The following is a 21609-nucleotide window of genomic DNA, read 5'->3' as shown; positions in this document are numbered from 1 at the left end:
CAGGTGAATTGGCCATGCTAAATTGCCTGTAGTGTTAGATAAGGGGTAGATGTAGGGGTATGGGTGGGTTGCGCTTCGGCGGGTCGGTGTGGACTTGTTGGGCCGAAGGGCCTGTTTCCACACTGTAAGTAATCTAATCTAATCTAATCTAAACTTGAAGGCAACTGTTGCAAATGAATTTCTTCAGGGGCATGTTGTTCTCTCATAGTCACTGAAATAACTTTATGAAGGTAGGTATCCCGTCACCAAGTCACCCTCTTTTACACGTGCATGAACATGACACTGACCCAGCTAGCTCAGAACTGGCTCCTAGCGAGAACAGAGCCCTTGTCACTCCTGTTTATAATCTGTCAGCCAGGATTCCCTGATTGGGACTTTTAACCTGGTCCAAACTCAAATTCTATGAAGTCCCCAGGCTGACCTCATTTCAATCACTACGAGATTCAGACTGGTGTTTCAATTTTCAATTATTTATCAGTCTATAGCAGAGTTCTTCCATCAAGCACCCTACAGTGTTACTGCACCCTACAGTGCAACTCAAATGTTAGATCAAAATCTATACAGCATTGTGAAAGAGGCACAGACTTTGAGGTCAAACTTATAATCAAGGTATCACCATTTAGTAGTAAATGCATTCCTTAAGTTTTGCATACCTTGTCACTATATGCAGACTGTTTAAAGTTGTACGACCTAACATTATCTTCTAAGTTACAATCAAAATTGGAAAATACCTTGTAAGGTATTTTCAAATGCGGTAAAGCGTTTATTTTATTTAAAATTTTGAACTTTTCTCTTTTTGCAGCGGGAGGACAGAGGTCCAGTCTGTGCAATATGGTAAAGAGAAAGCAAACAAAGACAGGGTATTTGCCAGGTATGATGTAATGTCTATATCATGTAGGAAGTTTTTGAAAATAACAGTTTATCAAATTTTGGTATCATTATAGGAGATCCATACAATATGTAATTATTGTACCATTATAGAAATGGTGAAATATTGAAATTTTTTGTATGGATTTATTTATTCAATAATAGTTGACATAATTGCTTTCATTGGAGATTTTTTTTGTCAGTAGAAAACTATGTTTCCCCCTCCTTTTTCTTGCCACCGCAGAGACAGCTGAAGTCTAGGCATGGCAGAGACTCCCACAGCTACCTAGACTACACCTCCCCCCACTCTGCCTTCTGTAAAAACACCATCCCATATTCCCAATTCCTTCGTCTCCGCCGCATCTGCTCCCAGGGGGACCAGTTCCAATACCGAACAACCCAGATGGCCTCCTTCTTCAAAGACCGCAATTTCCCCCCGACACGATCGACGATGCTATCCACCGCATCTCCTCCACTTCCCGCTCCTCTGCCCTTGAACCCCGCCCCTCCAATCGCCACCAGGACAGAACCCCACTGGTCCTCACCTACCACCCCACCAACCTCCATATACATTGTATCATCCGTCGTCATTTCCGCCACCTCTAAACAGACCCCACCACCAGAGATATATTTCCCTTCCCTCCCCTCCCCTCTCCAATCAACGTTCCGAAAAGACCACTCCCTCCGTGACTCCCTCGTAAGGTCCACATCCCCACCAACCCAACCTCCACTCCCAGCACCTTCCCCGCAACTGCAAGAAATGCAAAACTTGCGCTCACACCTCCCCCCTTACTTCCCTCCAAGGCCCCAAGGGATACTTCCATATCCGCCACAAATTCACTTGCACCTCCACACACATCATTTGCTGCACCCGATGTGGCCTCCTCTATATTGGGGAGATAGGCCGCCTACTTGCGGAACGTTTCAGAGATCACCTCTGGGACACCCAGACCGACCAACCCAACCATCCCGTGGCTCAACACTTCAACTCCCCCTCCCACTCCTCGAAGGACATGCAGGTCCATGGACTCCTCCATCACCAGACCATGGCAACACGACGCTTGGAGGAAGAGCACCTCATCTTCCGCCTAGGAACCCTCCAACCACAAGGGATGAACTCAGATTTCTCCAGTTTCCTTATCCCCACCCCCCCCCACCTTGTCTCAGTCCCAACTCTCGAACTCAGCACCATCTTCCTAACCTGCAATCTTCTTCCTGACCTCTCCGATCCCACCCCACTCCGGCCTATCACCCTCACCTTAACCTCCTTCCACCTATCGCATTTCCAACGCCCCTCCCCCAAGTCCCTCCTCCCTACCTTTTATCGTAGCCTGCTAGGCACACTTTCCTCATTCTTGAAGAAGGGCTCATGCCCGAAACGTCGATTCTCCTGCTCCTTGGATGTTGCCTGACCTGCTGCGCTTTTCCAACAACACGTTTTCAGCAGAGACTGCCAGAACTAAAGGTCAATGCATCCACACGCTGATCAGCTTACGTGAAACCCTCCAGGTAGCTGGAAGCTTAGAGGGAGCATCGGTTGGATGAAATGGTGCATAAATTCTTTTGTTTTTAGCCTTACTGAAAGCAAAAAATTGGTAGTTATAAAACTTTCTGAATCCGCAATAAGATTAGATTCCCTACAGTGTGGAAACAGGCCCTTTGGCCCAACAAGTCCACACCGACCCTCCGAAGAGTAACTCCCCCAGGCCCATTCCCTATATTTATCCCTATCTGTAACTATAGCAAGCACATAAGGCTGCTACTGAAAATGATATGATTCAGACTGAGTTCAACCTTAAGAATGGAAGTGACGCTACACTTAATGTGTATATAGCACTTTTGAGAAACATGAATGAAAATGATAATTAAGGAAAGAACCAGCAGTTGACAGGACATTCCTTGTTTTGCATTAAATGACCAAGTGTCCTATCAATTTTCTATCAATAGTTTACGTGTTTTTTTACTTTTCCTTCTAGTTAAATAAAAACTCTATTTGGGGGGGGGGGGCCCTGGGAATCTTTAAAATTATGTTTTATTCTCTGTAAGCACCCATCACATCCTATTGTATAAAACTGTAAGAAAAAGGAACAAGAGTAGGCTTGTTCTCTTGTACCTGCTGTGCTATTCAGTAACATTATAACTATCCAATGTTTCTCTGGTCAATTTGCCTGTGTTTTTCCCTGTAACCCTTGATTTCCCTACTGATCAAGCATCTATCTGTCTCACCCTCAAATATGCACCAGGACTTTGTCCCTACAGCTCTCTATGGTGAGCAATTCCTAAGTGACAACCCTCTTAGAAAGGAAATTCTTCCTCTTCTCAGTCTTGAACTGGTGCCTCTTTATTAGAACATAGAACAATACAGCGCAGAACAGGCCCTCCAGCCCTCGATGTTGCGCTGACCTGTGAGCTATTCTCAGCTCGTCCCCTTACACTATCCCAAAATCATCCATGTGCTTATCTAAGGATTGTTTAAATCTCCCTAATGTGGCTGAGTTGACTACCTTAGCAGGTAAGGCATTCCACGCCCTTACCATTGTCTGCGTATAGAACTTGCCTTTGACATCTGTCTTAAATCTATCACTCCTCAATTTGTAGTTATGCCCTCTCGTATAAGCTGATGTCATCATCCTAGGCAAAAGTCTTTCTCTGTCTACCCTATCTAATCCTCTGATCATCTTATATGTCTCTATCAAATCCCCCCTTAGCTGCCGCCTTTCCAATGAGAACTGACCCAAGTCTCTCAGCCTTTCCTCATAAGACCTTCCTTCCAGACCAGGCAACATCCTGGTAGATCTCTTCTGCATCTTTTCCAATGCTTCCGCATCCTTCCTGTAATGAGGCGACCAGAACTGTACACAATATTCCAAGTGTGGCTGCACCAGCGTTTTGTATAGTTGCAGCACGGTATTGCAGTTCCGGAACTCAATCCCTCTACCAATGAAACCTAACACACCATATGCCTTCTTCACAGCACTATCCACCTGGGTGGCAACTTTCAGGGATCTATAAACGTGGACTCCAAGATCTCTCTGCACATCCGCACTACCAAGAATCTTTCCATTGACCCAGTACTCTCCCTTCCTGTTATTCTTCTCAAAGTGAATCACCTCACATTTAGCTGCATTGAACTCCATTTGCTACCCCTTAGCCCAATTCTGCAGTTTATCCAAGTCCCCCTGCAACCTGTAACATTCTTCCAAACTGTCCACTACTCCACCAACATTAGTGTCGTCTGCAAATTTACTAATCCATCTACCTATGCCTGCGTCTAAGTCAATTATAAACATGACAAACAGCAGTGGTCCCAAAGCAGATCCTTTGTGGCACACCACTAATAACTGGACTCCGGACTGATATTTTTCCGTCAACCACCGCTCGCTGCCTTCTTCCAGAAAGCCACTTTCTAATCCAAACTGCTAAATTATCCTCAATTCCATCCCTCTGCGTTTTCTCCATCAGCCTACCATGTGGAACCTTATCAAAGGCTTTACTGAAGTCCATATATGCCATGTCAACTTCCCTACCCTCATCTACATGCTTAGTCACCTTCTCAAAAAATTCAATGAGGTTTGTGAGACACCACCTGCCCTTGACAAAACCATGTTGACTATCTGAAATCAAATTGTTGCTTGCTAGATGATTATAAATCTTATCTCTCATAATTCCTTCCAAAACCTTTCCTACACAGAAGTAAGGCTCACTGGTCTATAATTACCTGGGTCACCTCTGCTGCCCTTGAACAAGGGCACAACATTTGCAATCTTCCAGTCCTCGGGTACTAAACCTGTAGACAATGACGACTCAAATTTCAACGCCAACGACTCTGCTATATCCTCCCTCGCTTCCCAGAGAATCCTCGGATCAATCCCATCCGGCCCAGGGGACTTGTCTATATTCTCTCCTTCTGAAATTGATAACACCTGTGCATTACTAACCTCGATCCTTTCTGGTCTGATATCTCATACCTCATTCTTCTCCTCTACAATATTCTCCTTTTCCTGAGTGAACACCGATGAGAAATGTTCATTTAGCACCTCTCCGACCTCTACAGGCTCCACACTCAACTTCCCACTTCTGTCTTTGACTGGCCCTATTCCTACCCTAATCATCCTTTTATTCTTCACATACCTGTAGAAAGCTTTAGGGTTCTCCTTTATTCTATTTGCTAAAAACTGCTCGTGTCCTTTCTTTGCTCTTCTTAACCATCTCTTTAAGTCCTTCCTCGCTGATCTGTAACTCCATCGCCTCATCTGTACCATCTTGCCTCATCAACACATAAGCTTCTTTCGTCTTCTCAACAGGAGGTGCAATTTCTGTAGTAAACCACCGTTCCCTTACCTTATCACTTCCTCCCTGCCTGACAGGGACATACCTATCAAGGACACGCAATATCTGTTCCTTAAACCAGCTCCACATTTTGATTGTCTGCATCCCCTGCATTTTGCTACCCCATTCTATGCATCCTAATTCTTGCCTCATTGCATTATAATTGCCCTCGCCCCATCGATAACTCTTGACCTGTGACATGTACCTATCCCATTCCATCACTAAACTAAACGTAACTGAATTATGGTCACTCTCTCCAAAGTGGTCACCTACAACTAAATCAAACACCTGGCCTGGTTCATTACCAAGTTCCAGATCTAGTGTGGCCTCCTCTCTTGTCGGCCCTTTGTCATACTGTGTCAGGAAACCCTCCTGTACACATTGGACAAAAACTGATCCATCCGACATAGTAGAATTATAGCGTTTCCAGTCAATGTTGGGGACGTTAAATTCCCCCGTAATGACCACCCTGTTACTTTCATTCCTACCTGGAATCATTTTGCCAATCCTCTCCTCTGTACGCAGGCCTATAAAAAAACTCCAAACAGTGGGACCTCTCCTCTCCTGTTTCTAACCTCAGCCCATACTACCTCAGTAGACAATTCCTTGTCAAAAGTTCTTTTAGAACCATTATACTATCCTTGACTAACAAGGCCATATCTCCCCCTCTTTTACCACCTTGCCTGTTTTTATTGAAAGATCTAAACCCTGGAACCTGCAACATCCATTCCTCACCCTGCTCTATCCATGTGTCCGAAATGGCCAAACATCAAAGTCCATGCTGCAAGCTCACCTATCTTATTTCAGATACTTCTGGCATTGAAACCAGTTTGCTCTCTGCCAGCACACTCCTGTGACCCTGAAATCCTGTCCCTGTCTTTCCTACTCTCACCCTCCTGTGCACTGCAGCTACACCTCCGGTTCCCATCCCCCTGCTGAGCTAGTTTAAACCCACCCAAATAGCACCAGCAAATTTCCCACCCAGGATATTAGTACCCCTCTGGTTCAAGTGAAGACTATCCTGTTTGTACAAGTCCCACCTTCCCCAGAATGAGCCCCAATTATCTAAAAACCTGAAACCCTCCATCCTGCAACATCCTTGCAGCCACGTGTTTAGCTGATATCTCTCCCTATTTCTTGCCTCGCTATCACGTGGCACAGGTAACAATCCAGACATGATAACTCTGTTTGTTCTAGCTCTCAGCTTCCACCCTAACTCCCTGAAATCCTGCCTTACATCCCTATCCCTCTTTCTACCTATGTCATTGGTACCTACACGGACAACGACTTGAGGCTGGTCACCCTCTCCCTTCAGAACCCCAAAGATACGATCAGAGACATTATGGACCCTGGCACCTGGGAGGCAACACACCAACCACAAGTCTCGTTTGTTCCCTGCAAGCCTTCTATCTGAACCTCTAATTATTGAGTCCCCAATGACTAACACTCTCCTCCTTTCCCTCCTTCCCTCTGTGCAACAGGGACAGGCTCTGTGCCAGAGACCTGGGCCTCACTGCCAATTCTCCAATTATGCCCCATCCCAGATTTTCCCATGAGAAGAAACATCCTCTCAGCATTTACAACATCAAACCCCTTAAGAATCATGTATATTTCAATGAGATCACCTGTCATTCGTGTTAACTTCATTGAGTAGAACTCCAAACTACTTAGCCTGTGCTCATAAGACAGTCTCTCCACACAGGGATCATCCTTGTGAACTGCCTCCAATGAAATTATATCTTTGCTTAAATTAGGGGACCAAAACTGCTCGCAATGCTTGAGATGTGGTCTCGCCAGCACCTTGTATACTTGTTGTAAGACTTCCCTACTCTTATAGTCCAACCTCTTTGAAATAAGGGTTAACTTTCCATTAACCTTCCTGATCACTTACTGAAGTGTGTGTAAACTTGTTTTTCATCCACTAGTACAGCAAGCTTTGTGTTGCAGCTTGCTGCAGTTTTTCTCCATTTAATAATTCTCTTCTTTTATTCTTCCTCTCACAGCTTATCTTTTCACCTATTTTTGTCATCTGCAAATTTACCACTGTCCATTCATTTCCTTCTTCCCAGTCATAAATGTACATTATAAACAGTTGTAATGCCAGCACTCATCCCTGTGGAATCTCCTGGTTACAGGTAGCCAACCCAAAAAATAAAACCTGTTATCCCCCCTCAATATTTTTAGCCAATTAGCCGGTTAGCCAATTCTGCATGTTCAAGCTTCTGTATCTTCAGCCTGATGGAAGTGCTTATAGGAGAGAATTACCAGGGTGGGGTGGGTCTTTGATGATGGCAGCCTTTCCACGGTGACAAGACAGATAAATGGAGTCCATGGAAAGGAGGTTTTCTTTGGTAATGGCCTGGGCTGTGTTTCTGTACTTTCCTATGGTCCTGGGCAGAGCAATTGCCATACCAGGCCGTTATGCACCCGGACAGTATGCTTTCTGTGGTGCATATGTAAAAGTTGGTGAGGGTCCTTATGGGCATGCCAAATTTCCTGAACTACCTGAGGAAGAAGGGGCATAGTGTCTTCTTGACCGTCACCTCTACATGGGAAATCCAGGATAGGTTGTCAATTATCATCACTTCAAGGAATTAACCCCCTCAACCTTCACTCAGTTGATGTAGATGGGGGGTGGGGGGAGTCATGTTCTGCTTTCTTTCTAAAGTCAATTATCAATTCTTTAGTTTTGCCCATATTGAAAGAGAAGTTGTTATCGTTGCGGTACGGCACCAAGCCCTCTATCTCCTTTCAGTATTCTGACTTGTTGTTTGATATTCATCCTCCCACGACAGTGTCTTCTGCAAATTTGTAGATGGCATTCCTTCGGAATTTGGCAACACAGTCGTGGGTATACAGCATGCAGTAGGGGGCTGAGAACACTTCTATGGACAACTCCAATGTTGAGTGTTATCCTGGAGGAGGTACAGTTGTCTGTCTTCGCTGATTGCGGTCTATGGGTCAGGTAGTTGAGGATCTAGTTGCAGAAGGTGGAGCCGTGACCTGGGTCTTGGATTTTTGAGATCATTCTGGAAGGAATAATGATATTGAATGCGGAGTTATAGTTGACACTGAGGAGTCTGATGTAGGTTTCCTTGTTCGTGGATGAGTACAAGGCTAGGGAAATGGACCTCTATGAACCTGTTACATCAGAGACAAATTGCAGAGGATTGAGGCAGGATAGGATACTAGACTTGATGTCGGCCATGACCAGCCTCTCAAAGCATGTCATGATTGTGGAGGTTAGAGCCACTGGGCGGTAGTCATTAAGGCACAATGCCTGCACTTTCTTAGGTACTGGAATGAAGGTGGTCTTCTTGAAGCAGGTGGGGATTTCTCATTGCAGGAGGGAGAGGTTGAAGATGTCAGTGAATGCCTCTGCTAGCTAGTCTGTACGGGATGTGAGTGCATGGCTGGAGACTTCGGCCAGGCCCATTACTTGGGTTGCCTCCTGGGAAGACCAGTCTGAATTCTGCAGCAGTGACTGAGGGAACAGGTGCATCTGGAGCTGTTGAGGCACACTGCGCCACTGATATGCTGCTTGAACCAAGCATAGAAAATGCATCAGGGAATGGTGTGTCTTTGTCTACTATCTTGCTTTGCTTCATTTTGTATTCTGTTATATTGTTTAGGCCTTGCCACAGTTGAAAAGAGTCCGTATGGTTGGTTTGGACCTCTAACTTGCTCTGGTGCTGCCTCTTGCAACTTTGATGGCTTTGTGGAGGTCATACCTGGAACTTCTTTGTTGGTCTGGGTCGTCTGACTTGAAAGCAGTATGCCTGGTCTTCAGTAGGGAGTGAATTTTCCGAATCATCTAAGGTTTCCGTTTGGGAACATCTGGATTGACGTCTTTGGCATGCAGTCCTCCACACATTTGCTAATGAAGTCCGTGACGGTGGTGGCGTACTTATCTAGATTTTCCACTGAGTACTTGAATACGGTCTCATGCTACCTCGCTAGCGATGGTGATGGTACTTAATTCCTGCCTGTGTACCTTGGTATTAATGAGATGTTCAAAATACCTGTTGCCATAAAACTGACTTTTGCCTCCTTGCATGCCTTTTTCAACTTAATACTCTCCTTAAGTTCCTTGATTAACAACAGTTGATTTATCCCTCTCTTAGAATCTTTCTCCCTTACTGAATTGCCTCCTTAAATGTCTGCCACTACTTGCTTAATGTGACCAGCTAATCTGTGTGGCCACTGCCAGCTAATCTGTGTCCAGACCACTTCAGCCAAGACTATCCTTATTTCATTGTAATATCCTTTATTTTAGTTAAACTCTGTTTCCTAACCAAGCTTCTCGAACTCAAACTGAACATTAAACCCATCATGTTATGATCAGTACTTCCGAAGGGATCTTTTTACTCTGAGGTCATTTATTAAAACTGCCTCATTATCCATTACCAGATCCAGGATAGCCTTTCCCTAGTTAGCTTCATGACCTTTTGCTCCAGTAAACCATACAGAATGCACTGTATGAATTTGTTGATGTAACTACCCTTTTCAACTCGATTGACCCAATCAACATGAAGATAATTATTGTTCCTATCTTTTTAGATGGTATTATTTATTGATTTGTAGCCCTTCCTACAGTGTGGCTGCTGTTTGGATGTCTATACACTACTCTTTCTGGTGTCTCCTTTCTATTGCTGTCACTTCCATACAGCCAAACAGACTCTACATAATCCAAGCCTAAATCATCTCTCATCTCCGTCCTCATTTCATCTCTTGTTAACAGTGCTCCCCCAAAGCTTCTTCCTTCCTGCCTTTCCAAGTCAAATATCACTGAATGTTAAGTTCTCAGATCTGATCTCTTTGTAACCTTGTCTCTATAATGGCTATGAGATCATATCCATCTACCTCTGTTTGTGCTATCAGTTTGCCCATCTTTTTCCAAATGCATTGTCCATTAAGATACTAAGCTTTTATTGCTTGCAGCATACCTATATCCCAACTCTCAATGTCCCATGAATGTTTCCAAGGGTTATCATTTTCCTGTTTAACTTAGAACAGTACAGCACAGGAATGGGCCTTGCAGCCCACAATGACATAGCGAACGTGACACCAAATTAAGCTAATCCCTTCTTCCTGCCCTTGTTCTATATCCCTCCATTCCTTGCATATTCATGTGCTTATCCAGAAGTCCCTTAAATGCCCCCAGTGTATCTGCATCCATCTCCACCGCTGGCAGCGCATTCCAGACTCCTACCACTGTGTTTTTAAAAAAAAAACTTGCCCCAACATCTCCTTTGAACTTACCCCCTTTCCCCTAGATGTGTGGTCCCTAGATATTTCAACTGTGGGAAAAAGGTTCTGACTGTCAACCCTATCTATGCTTCTCATAATTTTATAGACTTCTATCAAGTCTTCCTTCAGCCTCCCCCGCTCCAGAGAGAATAACCTGAGTTTTTCTAGCCTCTCCTTATAGCTCATACCCTTTAATCCAGGCAGCATCCTGGTAAACTTCTTCTGCACCCTCTCCACATCCTTCCTGTAATGTGGCAACCAGAATTGAACACCATACTCTAAGTGTGGCCGAACCAAAGTCTTCTAGAGCTGCAAAATGGTATCCTGACTCTTCAATTCCATTCCCTGACTGATAAAGACAAGCATGCCATACATTTTCTTTACCACTCTATCTCTTCATTGCGACTTTCGGGGAGCTATGGACTTAACCTCCAAGATCCCTCTGTACATTAATACAGTTCAGAGTCCTGCAATGAACTGTATACTTTTCCTTAACAACTGATCTCCCAAAGTCCAGCACTCTTGCTTTCCCAGATTAAACTCCATCTGCCACTCTCCGCCCATATCTGCAACTGATCTATATCCTGCTTTATCTTTTGACAACCTTCCACACCATCTACAATTCCACTGCAAACCCACTAACCCACCCATCTATATTTTCATGCAAGTCATTTATATATAATCACAAACAACAGAGGTCCCAGTACAGATCCCTGTGGGACACCACTAGCCACAGATCTCCAACCAGAAAAACGCCTTTCCACCGCTACCCTCTTGTCTTCTACAGGCAAGTCAATTCTGAATCCGTGCGGCCAAGTCACTGTGGATTCCATGCATTTTAATCTTCTGGATGACCCTACTTTGAGGGTCAAAAGCATTGCTAAAATCCATGTAGACAGTATCCACTGCTCTACCCTCGGTGATCACTTTCGTCACCTCGCAAAATTCAGTCAAGTGAGTAAGACATGACCTGTCCCACACAAAGCCATGCCAACTCTCCCTAATTAGACCATGCTTTTCCAAATGCACATAACTCCTATCCTAAGAATTCTCTCCGATAGCTTCCCAACCACTAATGTGAGACTTCTTTCTCTGTCTGTAGTTTCCTATTATCCTATTCCTGGATTAACATAAGTGACACACCAGTCCTTCGGCATCTCTCCAGTGGCTAGCGAGAATACAGGGAGATCTGGGTCAGTGGGCTGAGTGACAGGTGAAGTTTAATTTGGATAAATACAAGGTATTGCATTTTGGTAATACAAACAAAGACAGATCTTATACAAGTAATGGTAGGGCCTGGGGGTGTTGTAGAACTAAGAGATTTTGGTGCTAATGATTCTATTAATGTTGATGCCTTATAAAATAGTCATACAGCACAGAAACAGACCCTTCAGTCCAACAAGTCCATGCTGACCATGTTCCCAAACTAAACTAGTCCCACTTGCCTACACATGGCCCACATCCCTCCAAACCTTTTCTGTTAATGAACCTATCCAAATGTCTTTTAAACATTGTAATTACATGCATCTACCACTTTCTCTGGCAATTCATTCCACATACAAACCACACTGTTTTTTAAAAAAATAAGTTGCCCCTCATGTTCTCTTTTGATCTTTCTCCTATCCCCTTAGAAAATGCCTCCTAGTTTTGAAGTCCCCCATTCTAGGGAAAAGGCCCTTGTCATTCACTTTGTCTAGGTCTCTCATAAAGGTCTCTTATAAACCTCAATGAGGTCACCCCTCAATCGCCTACACTCCAGTAAGAAAAGTCTCAATCTTTCCAGCCTATTTTTATAAGTCAAACCCTTCATTCCTGACAACAACTTTTCTGAATTCTCTCCAGTTCAATAATGTCTTTCCTATGGCTGAGTGATGGGAACTGCACACAGTACTTCAGAAGAGGCCTCACCAACGACCTCAACAAGGTGTCCCTATCCGATACTCGGAATGTCTGAGCAATGAAGGCAGGCAGACTAAACACTTCCTTAACAAGCAAATTTCAAAGAGTCATACACCTGGACCCCTAGATCTCTGTTCTGCAACACTCCCCAGCGGCTTACCATAAATTGAATCGACCTGTCCTTGTTTCTATTGCCAACATGCAATACCTCACATGTATCCAAATTAAAGTCCATTTGCCACTCCTCATCCCATTGACCCAGTTGATCAAGGTTTCTATTTAATTTTGATAATCTCCTTCACTGTCCACTATACCTCCAATTCTGGTGTCATCTGCAAGCTTACTAATCATAACTCCTGTATTCTCATCAAATAATTTATTTAAATGACAACTATGTAAGTGATCTGCAAAATAAGTGTTGTCAGCTCTGGCTGTACATATCATGGACAATATCTTCAAAAAGCCACCCCTTCACCTTCAACTGTCCTTTTCTGCTATTGGTTAGCTCGTATGCGACTCATCATGGAGACCTGCCATCTTCACACTGGCTATTCATTGTCATTGTTTCAGCTTTTCGAAGTCCAGTTGACCTGTGTCCTGATCCTCCTCCTCCTCCTCTACCCCCATTACCACACCACCACCACCATCATCACCAACTCAAGGCAAATTAGGTTAGGTTATGTAGAGTTCCTCAGTGTCATCTTGCCCATTCTGATGATGCTGCTCTTTTAACAAGTTTATGTTGTCCTTGGTTTTCTTTTCAGCAGGTCATAAAAACACAGGTTGTGAAAAGTCTGGGCTTGGATTGGTTTTAGAGCTGGTTTCATTAAAACTAGCAAATACTGCCTCAGGCAAAAGGCTTTCAAGTTTAAACAAAATTGTACAATGGAAGGGGAGTGGCAGTCTCCCAACTCAGATTTGATTTTATTTGGTCTGGCCTAAAAGCAGTCAGGCAGTTGTAAAAGCTGCTGGACTCAAAGTTGACCCTTCTCTTTCTGACATCTCTCCTGTAAGACCCTGTATTTCATTAAACCTTTTGTGCCAAGAGGTGTTTAGGGGGATTTTGCAAGTATTTGGAATAACATCATTAAGTTGGGATAATCTGTTGGGTTTTCAGATAGGTTAAGTTATTTGGTATCCTGTTCTCTTTTGTTTGTGTTTCATTCAGTATTAGAACATAGAACAGTACAAGCCCTTCGGTCCTCAGTGTTGTGCTGGCCTGTTATCCTACTCTAAGATCAGACTAGTCTCCATACCCTTCATTGTACTATCTTCCATGTGCCTATCCCAAGAGTTGCTTAAATGTCTCTAATGTATCTAACTCTACTACCACTGCTGACAGTACATTCTGCACACCCACCACTCTGAGTAAAACAAAAACATACCTCTGACATAACTCCCCCCCCCCCCCCCTCCCCCTGCCAAACCTTCCTCCAATTACCTTAAAATTATGCCCCCTTCTTATTTCCACCATGGGGAAAAAGCCTCTGGCTATCCACACGATTTATGCCTCTCAGCATCTTGTACACCTCCATCAAGTCACCTTTCATCCTCATCCTTCCAATAAGAAAAGCCGTAGTTCTCTCAACCTTTCTGAATCATAAGACATGCCCTCCAGCCCAGATAGCATCCTGGTAAATCTCCTCTACACTGCTTCCACATCTTTGCTATAATGAGGTGACCAGAACTGAACACAACATTTCAAGTATGGTCTAACCAGGGCTCGAAAGAGCTGCAGCACAACCTCATGGCTCCTAAACTCAATCCCCCTACTAATGAAAGCCAACACACCATATGCCTTCTGACAACCTTGCAAATAAATTCTGTTTAAAAGTAGTTTGATCAGCTGCATCTCTCCTGGAATATCTGTGTTACATCTGCTTAAAACAATGAGCAAAGTTAGGGCCTGGGCTACTTTCTTGAAATGTTATGGGGGCCTGGCCTGGTCCATACTAATTCGTCAATATTAGTCAATAGCTCTCATTTAAATAAAGCTTACATATCCATAGTAGAAACAAAATTTACATCAGTCATCAAAAAATGAATTACCTTTACCCTTGCAGGTATTTCTGGATTTATGCAAAAGCAGGCAGGTGTAAAACCAGTTCTGAGGGGATCACCAGATCAGTCATTCGTCTTGTGGTCTCGTGTCTAAATTCTAAAATATTTGAAGGCATGGGCAGGAAGTCCTGTGTTTGTAGTCCTGGCAGCACTTCCCTGTTTTAGACATGTTCTACTTAATTCTAAAATCCAGTCAAGTTCTGAGATGTTTTGGAGGATATTTGGTGTTCTGGAATTAAATAAAGTTGGAGGTACTGGAACAGCAGGTTGAATAAGGTCTGCTATCGCATTTACATAATTCTGGTAAAGTACTTCTGTTGATAATTGTCTTTTCCTTGGGGTGACCAGAGCAGCTCCTAAACAATGAATTACTTTTGAAATTTAACTACTTATTGAAGCAAGCTTAATGGATAGTTTGTGCACAACAAGGTTCAATAAATGTTAATGAGATAAATAACCAGTTAATTTTTACTAGTGGAGGATGAGTACTAGCGAGAAAGTTTGCTCCCCTCCAAGTCTGCACCCTCACCTTTGTTTGCTCTTTGATTAGAGCATTGCAGTATTTTAACCACACCAATACAAGAAAAGGGAACTTCAGATTACAACTGTTCTGAAAAATTCTACTTTTGACATAGCACCATTCCCTCAGTGTTGTATTTAAATGTCAGCCTGAGTAATGTGGGTGGGGTGGGGGGGTGGAGGAGGGGAGGTTAGACCAGAGCTCAAGACCGTTCCCACCTGACTCATTTGGGAAGACTACCTCAAAGCTAGACTGACCTTTAATCTTGGCATACAATAAAATGATAGTTATGCCTATAAATTTAATGGAGATTCCTTATTTATTTGTTAGTTGTAATTTCTTAGCTGCCGCTGGGGCAACACGGAGGCTCAGTGGTTAGCACTGCTGCCTCATAGCACCAGGAACCCAGGTTCGTTTCCAGCCTCAAGAGACTGTGCAAACTCCACACAGACAATCTCTCCGTGTCTGCGTGAGTTTCTTCCCACAGTCCAAAGATGTGCTGGCTAGGGTAGATTGGCCATGCTAAATTGCCCATAGTGTTAGGTGCGTTAGTCAGAGGGAAATGGGTCTGGGTGGGTTACTCTTTGGAGGGTTGGTGTGGACTGGTTGGACCGAAGACCCTGTTTCCACACTTGTAGGGAATCTAATCTAAGAAGAAATAATTGTTTCATAACTTTCTCATTAGTTGAATAAGAAAATTACAATCATGATATGATTTTTTTTTCAAGTTGCACCTCCAAGTAGTTTTATTATCTCTAAAGTTCATACCTAATTTAATAGCTTTTCCATCACAAAGAAGAGAAGCTATTACCATGATCACCTTGTCTGCGTATTTATCACGCGACAAGTTGATAGCACTATTTTCTTTAATGTATTTTGTTCATTGACAATATCAGAACAAATAGAAGTAAACTATGCCAGGTTTTCTGTCTGATTAAACAGTAAGGTAGAATAGAACATTTTTGTTTTATGTTTTTAATGTGGTAGCTGAGCTACATACATTTTTGCCTAATTAACATCAAAAACAGTGTAATATGTTAATTGTGCTGAAGCCATTTCAAAAGGAATGAAATATTTTTAAATATTCCTTTAACTTTGTACAAAATCCCCTTCAAGGAATGAGAAATAATGTCAGTGTTTTGATGAAATGTTCGCCTTGTAGCTGCGTAGGACCTAAACTCTAGAATTCCCTCCAGCCCTGCATCCCAATGTCTTTCCTTTTAAGACTTTGTTTAACACCTCCTTAGACACTTCTAATACCATCACCTTTATCAATGTGTCAGTTTCTTAAGATTGTACTGCAGTGAAATGCCTTGGGTGTTTTCCTATATTACAACATGCTTTTGTTAAAGATCATAATCACCAAAATCAGACAGTGGGTGCACGGGTGACTAGGATGCAAATTCAAAGATGAAAAGACTTTGTGGAAGTTCTGGAATAGTTACTTGTTGTGTTTGCCAACAATATGGAGCAGCAAACAATAATTTGGAATAACATTTGGGAATGGAGATGATGACAAAAAAGGAGGCAAGAAAAAGAAAGGAATTTTAACCACAGTTTAGTCACTTCAGTTATTGACATATTTTCCATGTGACAGTCAAAATGGCAGTGCAGACACAGAACTATGGTGGTCAGAAAAACCGCAGCTGAGAACAGCTCAACTAATGCAATGTGGTTAAGTTTTCTGCGAAATTGCCAAAGTGCACAGGAAATCTGTCAAACCAGTTTGAGTGTGGGTGGGACCCAGAAGTTAAAACTGTTGAGATGCTTTTCCTTCAGTTGTTAGAAAATACACAACAAACGACAGTGCCTTTTGGTTTTGATAACAATATTGTAAAGTAAAGGCAACTAGGTTAAAGGTTTAAGTAACGTGTATCACAGGTAACTATAAATTATAGCTTAATTATAAAAATCTAGTTCAGTAAACGAGATGAGTAGGCAGATGGAGGTGTTCTTAATCAGCACATGACTTTCCATTGACTGAATTATGGGAAAACTAGTAAGGAAACATAAGATTTCAGACTATCTGATTGCAACTCTGCTTAATGTCTGGAAAGGAGCAAATTATGGGGAAGAAAATGTGGACGGTGAGGCTGTGGCAATGTAGTATCCATGTTTAACTGCTTTGTTTTGTTTAAAATGTTAATATTAAGCTGTTTTCAGTTTACAATAAAATGTTACTTAATTGCTGCTTAGATCAAAATTACAGGTAATGTATTTAATAGAACACTCATCGGCTGAATTATAACTACCACTGATTTGCATATCACGTTATAGATATATTGCTTACTGCATATTGCTGTTTTAAACTGTTCACTGATTATATAGAAGATTAGATGCTTGTATTCAAAATAGCATACATTTACAATGTCTCTTTAGGCCTGGAGAAAGGTCATCGAACCTGAAACATTATCTCCATTTCTCTCTCAAGCGATGCTGCCAGACCTGATGAGCTTCTGTAGCAATTTCTGTTTTAGTTTTTGATTTCCAGCATTCACAGTTCTTTGTTTTATGTTAGTACCTTTTAAGTTAGCCTTGTACGTAATATCTATATTTGTTGTCTCAATCTGTGTGTTAACACAGAATTGATCATGGTGCCTCTTTGAAGACATATTTTAAATAAAACATCTTTCTTCCCTGTAATGGTTCAGATCACCCAGTAAACCATTAACAAGAAAGATGATGAGTGGGATGGACTGGGACTCAGTAAGCAGAAATTCACTGTCAGATGACCGACTTGAAACACAAAGTCTCCCTTCACGTTCTCCACCTGGAACTCCAAATCAGTGAGTAATGAATGCAAGCTTTTGTTTAAAGGACAGTATTAAGAGGAGATGTTTTGATAGTGCTATATATATTGCAAGTATTTCATTTGATTTGCCTTTGTCAGCATCTTGTTCCTTCTATTCGTCTCCAAATAAAAGGCTTTGTAGAAATAAAATGTTGGAAAAGATTGCTGATCTTTGTTGGGAGGGAAAGATGCATCCACATAATTACAACTAAACCCAAACTGATGATATCAAAAACAAAAGGAGGAGTAGTAGACCATATGGCCTGTCTGCTATTTGATGTGATCATGGCTAATCTTGTGCTTCAGTTCCACTTTTCTGTCTTTATGGTGAGGTATGCATTTATTGTCCATCCATTGTTACTCTTGAGAAGGTGGTGATTTGGAGCCTTTTCTACTAACTGCTGTAGTACATTTGGTGGAGGGAGTTGAAATCAAGCCCATTCCTAACCTTGAGTGCATCAGTGAGATCCTCATCTCCCCCTCCCCCATTCCTTTAAATACCAAGGGCTGACATTTTGGTCTCTTATCTAAGGAAACATAAATTGGCATTGGAGACAGTCCAGAGAAGGTTCACTAGGTTGTTTCTGGGTTTGGAGGCATTTCCTTATGAGGAAAGGTTGAGTAGATTGGACTTCTACTCAGTGGAGTTTAAGAGATACTGTTCGACCACTCTGTTTTATTCCTTTGACGTTTGTGCCCTTATGTCATGTTTTATTATCAGAATTGCTTCTCCTTCTTTTCCATTCTGCATATATTTTTGAATTGTTTTGTATCCCAAAATATTTATTTCCCAATCTCAGTAAACCTTTTCATCATGTCTCTACAACAGAACCATTTCTCTGCTTGTGCCATTAGCTCACCTCTCATTGTGGACATGATTTGGAGATGCTGCTGTTGGACTGGGGTGTACAAAGTTAAAAATCACACAACACCAGGTTATAGTCCAACAGGTTTAATTGGAAGCACTAGCTTTTGGAGCACTATTGATGAAGGAGCAGTGCTTCCAGTTAAATCTGTTGGAATATAACCTGGTGTTGTGTGATTTTTAACTTTTTCATTGTGGATGCTGTATGTATGTACTCAGATAGTGATTATAGTTTTATTTTTCTCTTCCCCTTCAAGTTAATCTCATTATCTTGCATTATTGCCTCATCTTTTCTCTTTAATTTTCTAAATCTCCCCCTCACATTAGCTTTTCACACTCTATTTAGTTTAAAACTGGTTTTGGCAATGCAACTTCCAGAAATAGACAAATTTTGAGCTTCCTAAACAGTCACATGAACAGTGTTAACCCTTCCTTGTACGTACTCCTTTGCAGTACCAGTTTTGTGACTCACCAGGATATGATCCCAATTTGATTCTTGTAAAGTATGCCCAATGAAGCAGCTCCCTTTATTCCCCAAGACTGGTGCCAGTGTCCTACAAATCAAAATTTACTTTAACTTAAAACAACCTTTTGTCCCATGCATTCAACTATGCCAATTTGCTTCATGGCTCAAATTTATCATTCAGCACTGGTCACTTGTATGTTTTGTTTTCAATTCTAACTCAAAACAAATCACACTTCCTTCTAAAACCTCTCTCACTTCTACCTATATCTACCTATTCTCTCTCCCCAACTCTCGACTTGAATAACTCCCTGCATCAGAGTTAATGGTCAGTTTTCTCATCCATGCTACAATTCCTGCTAGATGATTGCAGGGTCTGAGGTTACTCAATGGCTACCTGTGTCCCCTAATTAAGCTCTCTTTTGTCCCTGATCATTGCCCAAATTAGAAGCGCCAAATGTAAGGTGTGTTGTATTATAAATTAATTGACCATTGATTACTTGATTGTATATTGTGTCTCTATTTCCAAAGAGAATATGATGAGTTAAGCCAAATTTATTAAGAAAGAGGTAATGGAATGAGAGAGATGCCACTTATGGAACGCATTTGTGACATTCTGTTTTGTGTTCTATAAGCCAAACTGGTTCAATAACGCAAATGAATTGGCCAGTAGAAAGAATTCTCACTTGTACCCTTATATTATGAATATTGACAAACCATCTCAAAAAAAATTAATCCATGGAGGAGGGAAGATATCAAATGGCCCAATATGAAGTCTACCATAGAAACTAACAAATAAACAAACATACGATTTGGATCGTACATACAAGGAAGATTTAACACTGTTCCTGTGACTGTTTATAAGCTCAATTTGTTTCTTTCTGGAAATTGTATCGCCAAAACCAGTTTGAAATAAAATAGAATTCTGAATATGGACTCCCAATGTACCTGTCTCCTTTCTTTTTCTCTCTCTCCCCCTCTCTTTCTCCCTCTCATTCTCTGTCTCTGTCTGTCTGTCTATAGAACCATATAAATGACACAGAAGGAGGCCATGCAGCTCATCTTATCCATGTTGTCCCAAAGAGAGATGGGTGCCCTTTCTAATCTCATTTTCCTGCACACAGCCTATAGCCTTGCAGTTTTCAGCACTTAAGGTGCAACCCCAACCTTTCCAATCTCACCTCAGCTACAATTCTCTAGCCCTGGTAACATTCTACAAAATCTTCTCTGCACCATCCCCAGGTCAACTATGTTCTTCCTGTAATGTGATGACCAGAACTGCACACAGTTATGGCTTTATCTATTTCTTATACAGTTTGATCATTATGTCCCTACTTTAGTATTCTATACCCCTGCCAGTGAAAGAGACCATTCCATATGCCTTCTTTACAACTTTATCTACATGTACTGGTATCTTTAGGGACCTGTGCACTTGCATGCCAAGATCTCTCATCTCCCCCTCTCAGTAGATTCCTGGTTATTGTGTATTACCTTTTACTGTTTGACTTTACTAACCCGAACCTCACACTTGTCAAAGTGAACTCCAACTGCAACTTTCCTGCCCACTCATCCAAGCCATGTATATTATTTTGGAGCTTACAGCTATCGTCTGTACTATCAGTCATGCACCAAATTTTTTGTGTCATCTGAAAAATTTCCCAATTGTCTCCCCACATTCAAGTCTAAATCGTTAACATGGGAAAAAAAAAGCATGGGTCCCAACACCAAACACTGCGGAAACAGTGTTTCTGAAACAGCTTTCTATTCACAAGGATGGCCACCAACCATTTCCCTTTGTTTCATGTTACTGAGCCAACTTTGGATCCAATTCCACAGTTTATCGGTAAATTCAGAACTGTCTCCTCTCATTGGTTTGTCACAGTGTTTAAAAATACAATTCCGGAACACAGTAAATTAATTTTTCACTATCATTGTCTCTTATACTGTTTGAAATTCAGTTGATATTGGGATAGTTAAAAGTCTCCTACTATTATTGCCCTCTTATTCCTACAGGCAGTAATTTGTCTACACGTGTGTTCTTCTATTTCTCCCTCACTATTTTGGGGTCTGTAGTATAAAACAACTGTAACTGATTCTTTAACTAATACTGTTAACCTATCCCCTTCCTTTTTTGTCACCCAATCTATTCTGCATGAGAACTCTATATCTAGGGATATTGAGCTGTCAATTTTGTTCCTCATTTAGTCAGGATTTCATTATAGCAATAACATTATGTTGCCGTGTGGTTATCTGTACCCTTAGTTCATCTGCCTTATTTGTTTTGAAGTATAAACAACTGCGCCCCATCAATTTCCTTTGCTGGATGTTTTTAATCCTAGTTTCCTTTATCTTTGAGTTGTTGACTACATCACTGACTAGTGTTCTACCTCCTGTTTCCTGATCTGAATATGACCCATTAGAGACTACATTTCCAGTTCACATTCCCCTGCCATACTAGTTTAAAACCTTACCAGTTGGACTTACAAAAGTTCCCATGAGGGTGTTTGTCCCACCTCTGCCCAGATGCAATCTTTTGGGTCCCACCTTCCCCAGAAATGGTTTAA

General features: G+C 41.9%; 1 protein-coding gene across 2 annotated transcripts in view; it reads left to right on the top strand.

Annotated features, from left to right (window-relative positions):
- ptpn4a (protein tyrosine phosphatase non-receptor type 4a) overlaps positions 1-21609 on the top strand; it is a 355125-nt gene that overhangs the window by 265249 nt on the left and 68267 nt on the right. For both annotated transcript variants that reach the window (XM_072579890.1, XM_072579891.1), the window contains exons 13-14: positions 803-871; positions 17578-17712. In XM_072579890.1, coding sequence (XP_072435991.1) covers positions 803-871; positions 17578-17712 — 204 coding nt within the window. The remainder of the gene's footprint in view (positions 1-802; positions 872-17577; positions 17713-21609) is intronic.

The sequence above is a fragment of the Chiloscyllium punctatum genome, chromosome 10, assembly GCF_047496795.1.
Source record: "Chiloscyllium punctatum isolate Juve2018m chromosome 10, sChiPun1.3, whole genome shotgun sequence".
NCBI lineage: Eukaryota > Metazoa > Chordata > Chondrichthyes > Orectolobiformes > Hemiscylliidae > Chiloscyllium > Chiloscyllium punctatum.
This window is presented reverse-complemented; position numbering and strand designations above follow the sequence as displayed.